A 16,796-nucleotide genomic window follows, 5' to 3' on the forward strand; every position below is an offset into this window, starting at 1 on the left:
AAATGTTTAAATATTGTCTATATATCACAATTTTGCCACTAATTGTGGAAACTAATCATGATATACTATTGATTGTGCAGCCCCGCTGTTAGCTCCTTATTGCTGAATGTCGTTAAACAGAGGAGCTAAACTAAACTAGCCTGTCATCCATTTCAGTAGTAGATGAGAAGAGGAAAAGAAGACCTCTTACTTTGAAACAGGTAGTTGGTTTATGTGCCAAGCTTTAAAACACTACATCTATATAATTGTGCTTCCAACCACATTTGACATGGATTAGAAATATTTTGAGAAGTGTGTGAGCAAGTCCTGGAGACAAGCCTGTTAAAGTCCATATAGGGTGATTGACAAGTGATTACAGCACAATGGGAAATGGTCCAGATGCTGTAAATTAGATTAGTTAATTCATGTCACTAATTGGCTAGTGAGATGTACCCTTCCTTAGATGAACGATCCGCTGTATGAATGCACAAGTATCCATGTAGTTAGTTGTTTAAGAAACAGTTATTTCTGATGATTTCAGGTTACACTGATTTTCTCCTTAGACTATTTTTAAGATACAGTTAAGAGGGCCCCTGCTCCTTTTGATAGTGTTGCAGCGCCCCCAAGTGGCCGTTCAGCGGTACTTCAGCTTTTAATGCCCTTTATAGTGTACAGTACGTTCATAACTTGATTATTTTGAAAAAGGACAAAAAATATATAGTAATCAAGTATTAAGCTTCTAAATATATACCACGTTTGAATTATCCACTCCACAAATGCATCAACTCACTTAAAAGTTTATTCTCACTCCTTGAAAATATTGAATGGTGACTGTAGTCCAAAAATGTTAAATATAATTTAAATCTCGCGTCTTTCTTATTTTAATTCCGTGAATATATGTTGGAAATAATGTCAGGTAGTTGTAACAATGTATTTGACAGTTTTCCCCCGTAAATGGCAACATTTTCAGTGTATCCAATTCCATTTTGTCTATATATATATAACACTAGACTATTATTGGTGCCTCGGGCACCAAAGCAATAGCCTTTACATGCAGCTGTAAGACTGCTATCCTGCCATTGCGCAGTTTGCTATAATAGAGTAATGGAGCAGGCCGAATCTATTCTAATCTGCCTTGCTGCCTGTCGTGATCTCTTTCTAGGTCGTGATGTAGCAGTGTCTGATCTGCTGTATTAAAATGTATTGGCTTGCCAGTGGATCAGGCGCAGCACAATTTCTGTGATCTGGTTTGATCTTTGTTTTATGCTTCGCCTCTCCAGCTCCTATATGTGCCATTTCCTTAATATTTTAGCAAGTTATGTTTCAGTCTAAAATGCCTCGACTTTTCCTGCTTGAAAAATGTGTGGGATGTCCCTATCCATAATGAGCTGCTCCCCCGTGGACGCGCCCAGTCTAGACTCGAGATGTAGCCGGAGCGTGCACGTACTCTGAGCATCGCAAGTTTCCGCCCCTTTTTCCACTTTGGCCAATCAGCGTCACCGTTGTTTCAATCCCCTCTTCCGGTGTTATGGCCGCATGCAGTCAAGGGGACAGTGATGTCGAATATTATCGTAGTGTCTGTTTAAACGGGTGTGTTTAGGATGGTTGTGACACTGCTGTTACGGCTAGGGATCTGTCGGTCTTCAGCTCTTCGCTTGCACAGGCGCTACAGCAAGGTGCGCAGATGACACTAGCACTGTAATGTAACTGCTAGCGTTAGCCGCCAGGACAGACAGGGATGGAGTGTTCAGTGTTTTGGTTAGCTGTGTTTTTGTAAAAGGTTGAAACTGTTCTGACAACCTGGCCACTAGTCAGTAACTTAGAGCTTAGTAAACGATTGTATTCTCTGATTTAAGTACTTCTGCTATGTTCAGTCCTATTGGCTATGTTTGATTGATATTTTGAGATAGACATCAGTATGTTTGGGATGCAAAATGTCCTGATGGAGAGTATTTATTTGATATGTATGACATGGACCCAAAAAGATCATCTACTCCCCTCCCCGCCCATCTCTCTCTCGGTCACAGTTGGCCTATTTTTTTTTACATTCTTTACAAAGTTGAATAAGTACTTAAACAAATCTGCCAAATTCACCTGCTTTTCTGCTGATAATACACCCCTCTGTAGGCCATCTAACCAACCTCCTGCCTCCTGTTTCCTATTCATTTCAATCACCCTTACGTCCATCTTCCCTCCTCTCCAGCTGCAGGTGTCCCCTGCTCTGTCTGAGCGACTGCAGCTCTTTGAGTCTCTCAGGGAAAAGCAAGGCGATAGGAGCAGAGTTGAAGCCACAGGAAGGTCCCTCAGTATTCGATTGGCCGATGGCAAGACGGTAGAGGGGAAGGCTGGTGTAACCACGCCCCTTCTTATTGCTCAAAGTGCACGGTAAAATGGGATTTAACTATGTTTATATATATATATCATATACATACAGAATACCTGCTTCTCGTATGTTTTTTCTAACCCCAGTGTTATAACACAGTTGTTACTGCATCTCCCCATGCAGTGTGAAAGGAGCACTAGTGAGCATGGTGGATGGGGAGCTGTGGGAACTTCAACGGCCCCTAGAGGCAGACTGTGAACTACAGCTTCTGGGGTTCAGCACAGTGGAGGGCAAACAGGTAATCACACCTTTCTCTCAAACTCATTTGGGCTCCTCCAAATTGTATGAAATGTACCACAGTCATTTAAGTTTTATTTTTCTCATTACTTATATATGTATGCCTCATTCTACTTTGTGCCACCCCCCATTCTCATAGGCAGCATGGAGGACAGGAGCATGCATCCTGGGCGGGGTTCTGGAGGGGGTGTTTGGTGCCGAGCTATGCAGGGAAGGAGTGTCAGAGTCCGGGCTTTTCTGTGACCATCTGCTGGAGAATAGGTGATGCACTCCTGTGACCATTTCTGCTTACAGTAGGCATTTGAACACACGTGAGATGTTAAGGAGTATCATCTCAGGTTGAATCTAATGAATCCAATTAGCCTGGATAAATCTTCACTGAACTATTGATGTGCTGCAGTGATCAATATTGGGACTCAGGAAATCCCACTTTGCTTTCATCACTGAAAAGATTTCCCTGAAGTGAATGCTTTGAAATTGGAACAATGCTTCAAAGTTCTTAGCAATGAATTATGTTATCCTGGACTAGTGGTTGGAAAAACCTCCCTGTAATATCCTGTTTGAACCCTGCAGCAGTCATTGTTGTGTCCATCAACATCCATGTGGCCTGTCAAAGTGTCCTTGAGCAAGCCACGAAAGCCCCGCTCTAGTTATTTTCTTGATTTGTTTATTTAATACAGACACACAATATAAAATATTGCAGCAGAGTATAGCCAGAGCCTCACTTGCATTTGAAGTCCCTGGGAAAGAGCCATTAGCACATTAAAACACAGTAATACAAAGCACCATAGATATGATACAATACTATACTATACTATACTATACTATACTCTATTGCACTATTTAACCTGAAATGTGCAAAAGTGTTCTTATTAATACACTGCAATATGCAAAGAAAATAGTGCCGTATAGTATACAATAGTAATGCTCACTCACTACATATAAGTTGTTCTCGAAGAGCATCAGGCTAAACGCCTAAATAAACTGCAAAGATAATTTTATAACCACGCTTTAACCCGGAATGAAATCCCTCTCCACATTAGAAATCAAGCATCTCCTATACTTATCAAGCTTGTATAAGTGTTTCCTACTATAGTATTCCTAACAACATAACAACACTGTACAACTTTTGATGAGCCTATATAGACGGTTTTCACCAGAGCGCAACCCCACAAGACTTCCTTTTTCTCAGCATTCGGCAAACTGCAGAAATATTCACTCGACATCGTTACTTTTGTTTTCGCTGCTCAGCTGTATAGACGGTTTTCACAGAATGGTCAGTCCTGCACTTGAATGTTTTTTTTTCTTTTATGTCCATAGCAAACACTGCAACAGGAAGTGAGCGGGGGTTCAATTTAGAATGTTTTTGTTGTCAAGTTAAAACCGTCTATACCATCGCAGACTAACTAATACCATCTTTCCTTTTATATATTTCCTTAATATACTGGTATCTCCTTTCTGCATTTTGTTTTACTATTTCTTCAATTTTTTAAGTTCTCTGGACTGCATCCCAACCCTGGCCACTTCCTCTTCCCTTTCTTGTCTCATTCAAGGCAGGAACTCTGTAAATTAATAATTTTCCGGAGTTGGGTCAAATATTTTGTCACATGTTGATATCGTAAACATTTTTGTTCTATAAACCAGGGTATCCGCGGGGTCTTGAAAAGTATTAAAAGATGATAAATCAATTTAGGTCAAATTAAGGCCCTTAAAAAGTCTTAAAAAGTCTTAATTGCCATTTGAGTGGTATTTCATTTTGAAGCTATTGTGCTGATGGTGTTAAATGAGCATATCATATCGTCTCATATCAATCGCAGACCCCTGAACTGAATTTATATCGTATTGTGGCAGACTTTGTGATATCAGCAAATATCGTATCGTTGTCCAAAGAATCAATATAATATTGTATCGTGATGAAAGTTGTGATTTACAGCCCTATCACTGATGTGACGAAAGTGGCGATGAGGTCTTGAAAAAGTCTTTAAAAAGGTCTTAAAAGCTACTGAATTTAACTTCAGGATTCCTGCATATACCCTGATAAACACATAACCTGTAACCGAAAAGTGGATAAAAGAAAAGCATACACCAGACAAAATTTACCTACCATTTGCTCTGGATTTGAAGGCTCGCCATCTCTTCCCTACTTTCTTTTTTGAATAGTTGCACAACAGTGACATCTTATAATATTACTGTATTATCCTCAATATATGTGTCAATTCTGTCCATTTATCTTATTACTGTGTATCTATGTCCTATTCTCTGCTGCTATGTTTGAACTGGATCTGTCTCCACCCACAGTGGCCTGTCTCTGACTGATGTCGAGGAGAGATGTAAGGAGGCTGCAGGCCTCCGACTTCCTCTGTCCAGTCTGGAGCTGAATGCAGAAGAGGTTCGAGAGCTGTTCCAGGTCCGCATTCACTGCCATCGGCCACAGGCTGTCTCTGTTTTATAACACATGCAGAATCCAAAAATGATTCTATTCTTAGGATATAGTTAGGAGGGATAGAGGATGTTGAATAGTCGATTGGTGTTTTGTGATGGCTTCTGCCCTGATATACTTTTCACCCTTCTTCTATATTGTTCTGGGCCTTTCATTGGTTTAGCTATACATTTTCATGCAGAGCCAGTGCATTTCCTGTACCCATACAGTATATAACAAGTCACATTCAAAACATGAATAGAATGAACAACATATAACAATGGAAAAGAAAGGCATTGTGTTCTAGGGACCCACATTATTGCAGGCTGTCATTCAGCCATGTTGGCCTGCACTGTACTTGTTGTGGCTTGTGTAATTGGTTCTTTATGTTGTCTTTGATAATTGCCAGCAGCAGTGATGTTACTCAGCATGTAGGAATGCCTCTTGTGAAAGGTGTGCCAGTGATACCGTCTAATTCTCCTGTGTTTGCTTATCAGGGTCAGACCATGTCCTATTATATATCAGGGTCAGACCATGTCCTATTATATATCAGGGTCAGACCATGTCCTATTACGGTATATATCAGGGTCAGACCATGTCCTATTATATATCAGGGTCAGACCATGTCCTATTACGGTATATATCAGGGTCAGACCATGTCCTATTATATATCAGGGTCAGACCATGTCCTATTACGGTATATATCAGGGTCAGACCATGTCCTATTATATATCAGGGTCAGACCATGTCCTATTACGGTATATATCAGGGTCAGACCATGTCCTATTATATATCAGGGTCAGACCATGTCCTATTATATATCAGGGTCAGACCATGTCCTATTATATATCAGGGTCAGACCATGTCCTATTATATGTCAGGGTCAGACCATGTCCTATTATATATCAGGGTCAGACCATGTCCTATTATATATCAGGGTCAGACCATGTCCTATTATATATCAGGGTCAGACCATGTCCTATTATATATCAGGGTCAGACCATGTCCTATTCGGCTGTTGCCCAAATTGAAATTGAATTGAATTGTGACTGATGTGAATTTTCTGTGTGTTTTGTGGGTGTTCTTTTTATAGAACAGTAAGCTGAGACTGCAGCTTGTCGAAGAGCAGATGAATGGTCCCACCGTCACAGTGTACAGGCATGTATAAATACAGTGTGTGTGTCACTGTACAAACACACACCTGATCTTGACATGCCCACCTGTGTCTTCTAAACTGTCACAGGTTGAGTAAACCTGCCTCTCTCTTCTGTGTGTCTCAGGTGTGGAGACAGCTTAGCGGTCTGCAGCGGCCCGCTCCTCCCTCACACTGGCCTCCTCAAGGTCTTCAAGATGCTCCAGGTCAGGGTTTTTCCTCCTCAGCATCTTCAAGATGCTCCAGGTCAGGGTTTTTCCTCCTCAGCATCTTCAAGATGCTCCAGGTCAGGGTTTTTCCTCCTCAGCATCTTCAAGATGCTCCAGGTCAGGGTTTTTCCTCCTCAAGGTCTTCAAGATGCTCCAGGTCAGGGTTTTTCCTCCTCAGCATCTTCAAGATGCTCCAGGTCAGGGTTTTTCCTCCTCAGCATCTTCAAGATGCTCCAGGTCAGGGTTTTTCCTCATCAGCATCTTCAAGATGCTCCAGGTCAGGGTTTTTCCTCCTCAGCGTCTTCAAGATGCTCCAGGTCAAGGTTCAGGTCAGGTCAGGGTTTTTCCTGCTTCAGAATGGGCCTTTGGGGGCCGACTACACACGACAGTAAGCGTGATCAGTCTGATCCAATCATGCTTGATGTCGTGTGTACATTTGACGTTTGCGTATAGTCAGAGTGATCCTGAACACAAATATAGTATCAGTCATTGTCAGAAACTATGGAGCAATGTGTTTTCACAGCACCCCAAGTTTCAGACATATCGTCGTACGGCGCTATCGTTTGCGCACCTCATATGCTATCTTCCCTGCGTCTTAGCTATCGTCTGCCTCCACCATCCAGTTTTGCGCTGGACTCTAAGCGCAGACACAGGTGTAGGCGTGGCCCGGGCGTGTCCGTGCTAAATACTGGCCTTTGCGCGCCTCAAATGCTATCGTCTGCCTCCCGCAAGTGTCATTTAGCACTCTGGCCAAGATACCAGCGCCAGGTTCCGAGTGTAAACAGAGGTTTGGGCATCGCCCGTGCCAAACCAGATGTTCCGGCGCAATGTGTTAGAAAAAATGGCCTTGGGTGCTCTCAGTTTTAACACCACCTAATAGCAGGTCTTAGTGCAAAACAAACCACTACGCCAGAGCACATGCAGTATTCTCCTATGAGAGCAGGGCACACAATTAGCACCAGTTACCACTCACCAGCCAAATGCTGATAAAATATAAATCTGCAAGTGGCTGGTATAGGTCAGGGGCACTCAATTAAAATTCAAAGAGGTCCAGTTAGAGAAAATGTCCTCAAGCAAAGGTCCGGAACATTGTACCGTATCTTGCGCTATGATTCAGTGCCATTAAACTCAATGATTGAAGTAGCCTAATGGTACGTCTGTATGTAGTCAACAACTGACTGTTAAATCAAAATAAACATCAACAATGCTTATTTACAGTTTTCATATTTAACTGGATTAATTATACATAACTAGCCTGCTATAATAAATAAATGTTCTTTTCTCATTTCAAGTAAAATAATGCATTTAAAAATAACATACAACAGAGTGCTTTGGAAAAATGTGCATCTTAAAATGAAGTGCTTTAATTTAAGAGAAATAAGTTTCCCCTTTTCTTCACTCCATTTCACATTTAACACTCTCAGCCAACAAACAACCTTTTCTCTTGAGAGAAGTGAGCTCCCTATCTGTCTGTCTGTCTGTCTGTCTGTCTGTCTGTCTGTCGATCTATGCAATTGCAATGCAAACCTTGCATGCCGTTGCGTTGGGCAGTGAGTGTGCCCTGGTGTGTCTGTGTGTTTGCTCATGTGTGGCGCTTCCATAGACAGGTCAGGATCGCACCGTACTTCACACGAAACATACTGGTTTTGATCTGCCCGTAAGAACAATGAATGGACATGTAAGAGTGGTTTCTTTTGAGCACACCATGTGAAATTACTATCTCTCGCCTCCCCTCCGTCCGTGTGTCACACTCTCGCAGCACCCCTGAGAAGTAACAGAGAAACGATTCGCTTGTTTGATTGGCCGAGTAGCATCACGTGTGATGATTTACAGCGCATGCATTGGTCTGTGAGCTTCCTGGCAGATAAACCAGTAGTACCGTAAAGACTATAAAAGCATGTGCCGGTTAAAATAGAAACGGTCCGTGAAAATGTAAGTTATCAATGATTTGTAGGGTATAGGGCTCGGTCCGGATAGGACGGCGTCTCGGTCCGGATGCGGACCGGAGTCCGGACTTTGAGGATCGCCGTCTTAGTGCAAAAAAAAAACACTATGCCAGAGCGCACGCAGTATTCTCCCCGCATTGCAGGAAATCCTCGCTGGGATACATAACGCACGGCATGGATGTCCCTCTCTCTCCAACACCTCGCGCGCACACACTCTTCCCTCTTCAGAATGTCACGTTGATTAACTTGATTTTCAACTACATTGCAGAAAAAACACACACCTTGATTTAAAAATGAGAATTCGTTTGTCATGGTTTTTATTAGGCTACATAATTCCCAACCATACAGGTCTGTGGTGTTAGGTGTAGGCCTATAACAGTAGATTACTTTTGAGAAAGTTGTCTATGTGTGTGTTATAGCCTATATATATATATAGCCTATATGAACGAAACGACTAATTACAGTAAGTGCACGCTTTGGGACATAATAACACCATGGGGATATTCACTGCGTAACTGCGCGGCAGCCCTTTGGTGTGTTTCAAATGGAATATCGTTCCATCAGCACCAATTTTCCTTAGTTTCTAATGGTTTATCTGAATCCGAACTGGTTCATCCTCCAATTCTCTCCCCCTCTCTCGCTCTCCCATCTCTTTTCTCTCTCGCCCTCTCTTTTTCTTTCTCTCTCACTCTGTCCCTCTGCTTGCCCACTCAGCAAGAAAGAAGCTACTGTCACAGACGTGACGCTGTGGCTTTTAAGGGGGGTGGACATGATCTCACACCTGTGAATACTGTTTTGGGCATAAATACGCCTATATAGGAGGTTTGCGCGAGATGGCGCCAAGCGCAGCAGGCCGACACGCCCACAATTAGGGCTTTGCACGGCGTTATTCTAGCGCAAAACGGGCGATAACGCAAAATTACCGCTTTTGCGACGATAGAGCCCGTAGTAAAAATGTGAGACTTTAACTTGAAAATTCTCCAATTGATACATGAAAATGCATGATTTGGAGTTGGTGTGTAGTCAGAGTTGTCCTGATCTCGTGTGTGTGTGTGTGTGTGTGTGTGTGTGTGTGTGTGTGTGTGTGTGCGTGCAGTGTGCAGTGTATTTATACATGCCTGTACACTGTGATGGTGGGACCGTTCATCTGCTCTTCGACAAGCTGCAGTCTCAGCTTACTGTTCAATAAAAAGAACACCCACAAAACACACAGAAAATTAACATCAGTCACAATTCAATTTCAATTTGTGTGTATACACACACACACACACGTCATTGTCAGGATTTCTTTGGCCTTCCTTGGGCCTTTGGGGATGGCTTGGGGCTTTGGGGATGGCTTGGGGCTTTGGGGATGGCTTGGGGCTTTGGGGATGGCTTGGGGCTTTGGGGATGGCTTGGGGCTTTGGGGATGGCTTGGGGCTTTGGGGGGGGGTGCTAAAATTGCTCTATGCAGGAAAACCCTGCAGAAGTAAGTACCGGTAATCTTAAAGTAATTTAAGCTTCTTTCTATTTTCATTGCACAGCTGACTGAAAATTAGATTATTTCCTTAACTTGGTGCAGTAGCTATTTGATCAAATTGTGTCCGCCGGATTGATTGCCGCCGGCTTTAAAAGCCAAATACAGTTACACTAGTTAGTTAGTTTGACATTTATTCATTTATTTTTGCTGCTTTGTTTTGCCATAATTAGGTTGAAACAATGCCATAAAGAACTAATGCCAGAGCCATGATAAATGATAAGATGGCAGGCTTCCTTCTTCTTTTATCTGGTTCTGTTTTAGCCCACGGGCTAATCTCCCATCAAACATTAAAAACAACATAATACTCAATCATTTAAAAAAAAACAAGAAAAGAGAGAATAATAATAATCTGATCTAAACTTTCATTTTCTAACCACTTGTCTAATCGATAAAAAAAAAAGCAGTTTAATGTTCATTTGGTTTATCTGTACTATGGGACCACATACTGGACTAGTGCTGATTGATCCAGGCAGAGGACGGAGTTTCCATACTGGGTTGTCACTGGGCAGACTGGGATTGCATGGCAGCCAGGCTGGAAATATCAGCAGCAGGATGTTGTGCTTGTCAGAGGCCAGTTTCCTGCCCTAGGCTCTTACAAACACTCCCGTCCGTCAGGCAAACGCCATCACTCTTGCCACGTCACCCTTCCTCTCCCCGCTCATCCCTTCATTCTTTTGTTCACTCTTTTCTGACATGAATGTCTGTGTCTCTCTTCGACCCCCCCGACCGTTCCATTCCACCTCACTCCCTCTCTCTCTCTGCCCCCTCTCTCCCAGGTGTCCCCTGTGACACTGGCCAATCAGTCCTCAGGTGTGATGCGTCTGTTAGGCGTGGCCTTTCCAGGGCAGAAGGACAGGGAGGAGTGGGAGAGGGAGCAGGAGGAGGCGCGGAAGAGGGATCACAGACGCATTGGTAAGGTAAGAGGAAACGCTAAAATAAGAGGTATACAAAATGGTCTCATTTAAAGGGAAGAATTGAAAAATAGAGGGTCAAAGGTCAATGTTTTGCCATGTTTTCCCTGCTTTTCCTCAGGACCAGGAGCTGTTCTTCTTCAATGACGTCAGTCCAGGCAGCTGCTTCTTCCTGCCTAAAGGAGCCCACATCTACAACACACTCACCGACTTCATAAAGGTGTGCGCGTTGCACACACACACATTAACATAAGACATAAGAGTCTTATAGGGCTGCACAATTAATTGAAATTGAATTGAAATCGCAATATATATATATTACCTACTGTAATTTTAAAATCTCAGGAGGCAGGTGGTTAAAACCAAAATGTGTGTTAAAATACCATTTTAAATTAAATACTGCCATGCTGCAGATGTGTCCTGGCCTATGCATCATATTCTACGCGAATCTACGTACAGATCCCCGCAAAAACCACACCATAATCATTTCGATATGTTTTTCAATGAAAATGAGAATAAAGAGGTAAAAAATGATCATTCCCTCTGAGGCTCTGATATCGCAAATCATATCGCAATTGCAATATCAGTCAAAATAATCGAAATCTGATTTTTTTTCCCCTCCCAAAATCGTGCAGTCCTAATCCGGAGTGTATCCCACGGATAGTTCTGTTCAAATCAGCGATCAGGATATTACTCCAATTAGCCTTTACTTAATACTACGATGTGACTGTCTGACCTTCATCCTGCACCCGGTGTCACCCATACCTCACCCCCCCCATCCTTCCTTCCTGACCTCCCCTAGAGTGAATACCGAAGGCGAGGCTTCACCGAGGTCGTGACCCCAACTCTGTACAGCAGCGCGTTGTGGGAGCGCTCGGGCCACTGGGAACACTACAGTGAGAACATGTTCACCGTGACGTCCGAGGGCTCTCAGACCTACGCTCTCAAGCCCATGAACTGCCCCGCCCACTGGTGAGCGCCCGGCACGCACAGCCCATGAACTGCCCCGCCCACTGGTGAACGCCCGCATGCACGTGCGCTCTTGCGTCCTTCTGGGGGCTCACCTCTCCCTGACTCTTGTCTTCCTGTGTTTTTAGTCTGATGTTTGAGCAGCGTGTGCGCTCGTGGCGGGAGCTTCCTCTGCGATGGGCCGACTTTGGGGCGCTGCATCGCAACGAGCTCTCCGGTGCTCTGGGGGGCCTCACCCGGGTCCGCAGGTTCTGCCAGGACGACGCTCACATCTTCTGCACACCTGAGCAGGTATTTGTATATACTGTAGTATACAAACACATAGACATTGCTATCATATTTCTAGACCAGGGGTTTTCAACTGATTGTGACACAGGAGGCCACCATTCCTTCTGACTGAAGAAGCAATCTGGCGGGCCATTGGTGTGAGGAAATGGGTTAAGAATACATGGTAACTACATTACTGAATGCATGGTCAGGGACCACCTGCAATGCCTTCACGGACTACCAGGGGGCCACGGAGCACGTGTTGAAAACCCCTGATCTAGACCACTGCATACTTCTCAACGTGTGTTAACTGGAACAGGAACTTTAAATGGAGCACATACAGAACCATATTACACTGATTAGAAAGGCTACAAAGACATTCCAAAAGGCTTCAGCCTGCACTGAATGAAGATCTTTGTCCTGTCCAAACGTTACTCCTCTGTACGTGCATCTCTGTACGTGTAATCCTACACCCCTACATAACATAGTGCCCTGGAAAGTCCCCGGGACACTTGATTGTCTTCCTCCGTCCTCCTATTAGTTTCCCATTGATTCACAGAGAGAGAAGTCACATGTTTACAGTTCATTACTCTTAAATACTAATTCAATTTCTGGAGCGCTCGGGACTTCACAGTAAATGTGTCGGCTGACTTCCCCAAATAGTTTGGAGCTTAACCCTCTATAATATATATCTATAATATTTCTGTAATGATTTCCCCTTCTTCTTGCTCTCCACTTTTTGTTCTTTTGGTGCTGTCCAGCTAGAAGAGGAGATTGTGGCTTGTCTGGACTTTGTGAGGACAGTGTATCAAGTGTTTGGCTTCTCCTTTCACTGCCTCCTCTCCACACGTCCCACACCGTGCCTGGGGGAGCCCGGGTTGTGGGACACTGCTGAACAGGTAAACACACACACACACACACACCCTTTACTCTCGTGTTTGGTAATGCACAGTGTTTGGTAATGGGCCGAAAGGCTACACAGATAGTCACAGCTGTGCAAATGTGTTTATACTGTAAGCTGGGCCCAGTAAATCACACCTACAGGAAAATGCTCTCTAAACGTAATGACATCATAGTAACATCCACAAACAGATTATTTGGGGGGGGGGTTCTCTAATACAGATTAGCCCTATGTGGGACTGCTTGTATGATGTATATCTTTAATTCCCCGTGGCTGTCTTTTAAATAGGCCTTTTGGCAATTTAAACATAATGGTTCTAAGCTCCCTCACACACACACACACACACACACACACTGGGGAAACTGAAGTGATGTTTATTAGATGCATGAAATCTTGCACAACCCCCACTTAGCTATTTTCTCTCTCTCCCTCTCTCTCTGTGTGTCTCTCTCTCTCTCTCTGTGTGTCTCTCTGTCTCTCTCTGTGAGCAGCAGTTGGAGAGGAGTCTGCAGCAGTTTGGTGAGCGCTGGGAGCTGAATCCAGGAGATGGAGCCTTCTATGGACCAAAGGTCAGTGGGCGGGGCCACATGTAAATAACAAATCATCGGATACCGAAACACAAGTCCAGATATTGCAGATCACAGTATGTGCTATCAGCCTAGACCCCCAAATCATCCTGGCTCCTCATGGTTGGATCCTTATATTGTCGTGGTCGTCCTCGTCCCCCCCCGCCCTTCCCCAAATGCATTTTATGCTGATAATAAAATAAAGTGGCTTGCACAATGGACACTCTGTTTTCATAACAACAACAACAACAACCACTATCAGGCTGTCTTCCATGTCAAAAAGACTCTAGATGGAAAAAAGCTTAACAGTGTGAACATGGCCTTACAGTCACCTTTTCCATCTTATCTAACTCATTCTTTCTGAAGCTATGTTGGTGGGACATCACAGATGACAGGGTGACAGGGATGACAGGGTGTTTCTGGCTCTGGGAGACAGGTGTGAATGTTAGTCCACACTGTGTTTGGCCACAGGAAAAGCATTCAAAGCAGAAATCTGATGTTATCGCCTTTTAAGGCCATTTCTTTGAGGCGATCTCATGTTCTAGTGAGACAAGTCAATAAGCATCAAGATGTCAGCCTCGGGCAGCAGCCACATGAGCCACTTCATGGAGGCACAAAGAGTGGGGGTAGGTCAAGTAAGGGTGGGGTTCGTTAGACACACATGCACTCATCTCTTTCCATGACACAAATCAACATTCCTCCAAGCCATCTAGCTAGGGTGTGTTAGCCACAATTAGATAGATTAGCTACTCTTGGCAAGCCATTGAAAACCATTTCTGCCCACAAAAATGCAGTTTGTCCCCAGCAGCTTCCTCAGCACCGAAGCTCTCCAACGGAGTCTCTTGTGTCAGTGGTTCTCAAATGGGGGTCCGGGGTCCTTGAGGGAGTTCCAGGGGGTCCCCAGCCAAAAGGGGGGTAATTTATTTTGGCTATAATTCCATTCATAAGTAACACAATGACTATTTTGGTCATGGGTTTTATACACTTTCAATAATAAAACATCTAAAAGCATCAATCTTATTATCATATGGGGGACCATGGGATAAAATCCTATCAAATGGGGGTCTGTGGTCTAATTCTTGTCAGTTTAGGCGTCCTTCATGTGAACAAATTTGAGAACCACTGTCTTATGTCAGTGTGAAGATCTTGCCTGTAATAGAGAAGTGAGGCCTGATCCTAACACTCCCACCTGTCTCCTCTTAGATTGACATTCAGATCAAAGACGCCATTGGCCGACAGCACCAGTGTGCCACAATCCAGTTGGACTTCCAGCTGCCAATCAGATTTGATCTTCAGTATGTTGGGTGAGTCGGTCAAAGGGTCGGTGTCTCCTGTCCTTTTTCAATTCCTCCTTATATAGTGATTTTAAACCTACACACTACACACTCACATCATTAGCCTAATTAGCACTGGTGCCCTTTACACACCCTGAGAGTTTCAGCCCGATCGCACGTAAAATGGCATAGCTGTGGCCGGACACAGAACTTGAAACTTCGCCCACATACTAAATTTTATATACTATACTAATAATAATATACTGTAGCCTAGCGGACCTGTGGGGACTCCCCTGTGAGTTAGGCCCCCCTGGTCTGGAACATGACATCATCACTGAACTTATTAGGCTAAGCCAGGAAGAATGACATAACTGATGACGTCACATCATTAGTGACATCACTGATGACATCACATCATTAGGTAATTAGGGCAATCACCTAATTAAAAAATCCGGCTCCTTCAGGTCACCCGCACAGGTGCTCTTTACAAGCCCTGAAAGTTTCAGTCCGATCGCACGTAAAACGGCACAGCTGTGGCCGGCCGAATTTCTGCTCGCACACGCACACGCACACACACTTCTCTTATTATAATAAGATATATAGTCTGCCGCTCTTTTATGGTCTCTTTGTCTCAGAGTTTTGTTGTTGTTGTTTTAACAACTATTCTTACCACTGTTTTTGGGCCCTTGTCTCAGGCCGGACGGACAGACTCACAGGCCAGTGATGGTCCACAGAGCCGTGCTGGGGTCACTGGAGAGAATGATTGCTATATTGGCTGAAAACTTTGGAGGGAAATGGTGAGAAGACAGGATATGGCCGAATATAGACTGGATATAATAATAAGCTTGAATTATTAAATGAGGTTTATTAGGTTATGAGATTCCCAGACTGTCATAAATGATGATGCTACAGCTGTACTTTAACCCATGCGTCTCTCTCTACCTCACTCAGGCCCCTCTGGTTGTCCCCAGCCCAGGTTATGGTTGTCCCTGTGGGGGGCGACAGCGAGTCATACGGCCAGCAGGTCAGTCCTGAATGCGGATTACTGTGTGTAGTGCATAGGCGGACTAAGTGGACACCACATTTTCTCTCTCTGACTCCTTCAAGTATCGTGATTTATTGGCTATTAACAGGAGAGAGTGTGCTTGCAGATATGATCTTATGTGAAATTCCTCTCTGTTTTGGTTTTTAAGGTGGTCCAGCAGTTCCGTGAAGCTGGCTTCATGGCTGATTTGAGCGAAGATCAGGGAGCGACCTTAAATAAGAAGATTCGCTCAGCCCAGCTGGCCCAGTACAACTACATATTAGGTAAGAATGAATAATAGGATGAAAGCTGTAGCTGCGCTTCATGGAATAGGCCCGTTACCATTGCCTTTGTAATTTACTACACAAACTCAAACTCTCCATTTATTGCTGTTTAGTTGAAAGGACTTTGATTATGAGTCATGTTATCTTTGTGTGTGTTTCCAGTGTTGGGGGAGAAGGAGTGTGTGAGTGGAACAGTCAGTGTGAGGAGCAGAGGAGGCAAGCAGTTGGGGAGGAGGCCAGTAGAGGAAGTCCTGACTTTGCTCACACGGCTACGAGACGCGAGGAGCAACGAGGAGGAGTTCTGAGGAAAAGTCCCGGAGATGATGAGTCACTGTCACTGATGTAAATATTGGGCTTATGTTTCCATGCTGTTGGATGTGTCAAAGAATTGATTGTTGAACATTTGTAATAAAAGTATATGTAAAATGCTTCAATGCTTGTTTGATTTATATAGTTTATAAAAAAGGACAGTGACACATACATTGATTATTTGAAAAGTAAAAAGCTGGGTGCACCAGATTTAACAGAAAGCTCATTTCCATCCTTAGTCTGTGACAGAAAACAAATAAACATGACAAGAATCACAATACAAAACATCACACCATTATCACAGTCACAGTAGTATATACAGTGTAAGTACTGTAACAAACTGTACAGAGTAGTAGAGTACAAACTGTACAGAGTACTGTCTGTAACAAACCGTACAGACTACAATAAATACACAAGACAAAGGATAAAAATATCAAAGTCCAGTG

At 43.7% G+C, this 16,796-nt stretch overlaps 1 protein-coding gene across 3 annotated transcripts; it reads left to right on the forward strand.

Annotated features, from left to right (window-relative positions):
* Positions 1-1,522: 1,522 nt before the first annotated feature.
* tars2 (threonyl-tRNA synthetase 2, mitochondrial) lies at positions 1,523-16,430 on the forward strand. Of its 3 annotated transcripts, none has more exons than XM_083643049.1 (18): positions 1,523-1,655; positions 2,183-2,364; positions 2,486-2,600; positions 2,739-2,860; positions 4,898-5,006; positions 6,112-6,176; positions 6,299-6,377; positions 10,622-10,762; positions 10,878-10,976; positions 11,559-11,728; positions 11,854-12,016; positions 12,754-12,891; positions 13,385-13,462; positions 14,663-14,763; positions 15,429-15,530; positions 15,685-15,757; positions 15,927-16,041; positions 16,204-16,430. In XM_083643049.1, the coding sequence occupies exons 1-18, from the start codon at positions 1,581-1,583 to the stop codon at positions 16,344-16,346; spliced, it is 2,070 nt and encodes a 689-aa protein (XP_083499175.1). In that variant the 5' UTR covers positions 1,523-1,580; the 3' UTR covers positions 16,347-16,430. The 3 variants fall into 3 exon arrangements, with proteins under 3 accessions (XP_083499175.1, XP_083499177.1, XP_083499176.1); XM_083643051.1 differs by having other exon boundaries at positions 4,898-4,988; XM_083643050.1 differs by having other exon boundaries at positions 1,527-1,655; positions 2,189-2,364.
* Positions 16,431-16,796: the final 366 nt, after the last annotated feature.

The sequence above is a fragment of the Poromitra crassiceps genome (genome assembly GCF_964638095.1).
Source record: "Poromitra crassiceps genome assembly, chromosome: 1".
Taxonomy (NCBI): Eukaryota; Metazoa; Chordata; class Actinopteri; order Beryciformes; family Melamphaidae; genus Poromitra; species Poromitra crassiceps.

What these genes read in the sequence shown, in the direction of transcription:
- tars2 (XM_083643049.1), top strand. Translation starts at nt 1,581, where the DNA reads ATGGTTGTGACACTGCTGTTACGGCTAGGGATCTGTCGGTCTTCAGCT. An exon ending in GCACAGTGGAGGGCAAACAG is followed by an intron (nt 2,601 to 2,738) that starts GTAATCACACCT and finishes CCATTCTCATAG; the next exon opens with GCAGCATGGAGGACAGGAGC. An exon ending in AGGTTCGAGAGCTGTTCCAG is followed by an intron (nt 5,007 to 6,111) that starts GTCCGCATTCAC and finishes TTCTTTTTATAG; the next exon opens with AACAGTAAGCTGAGACTGCA.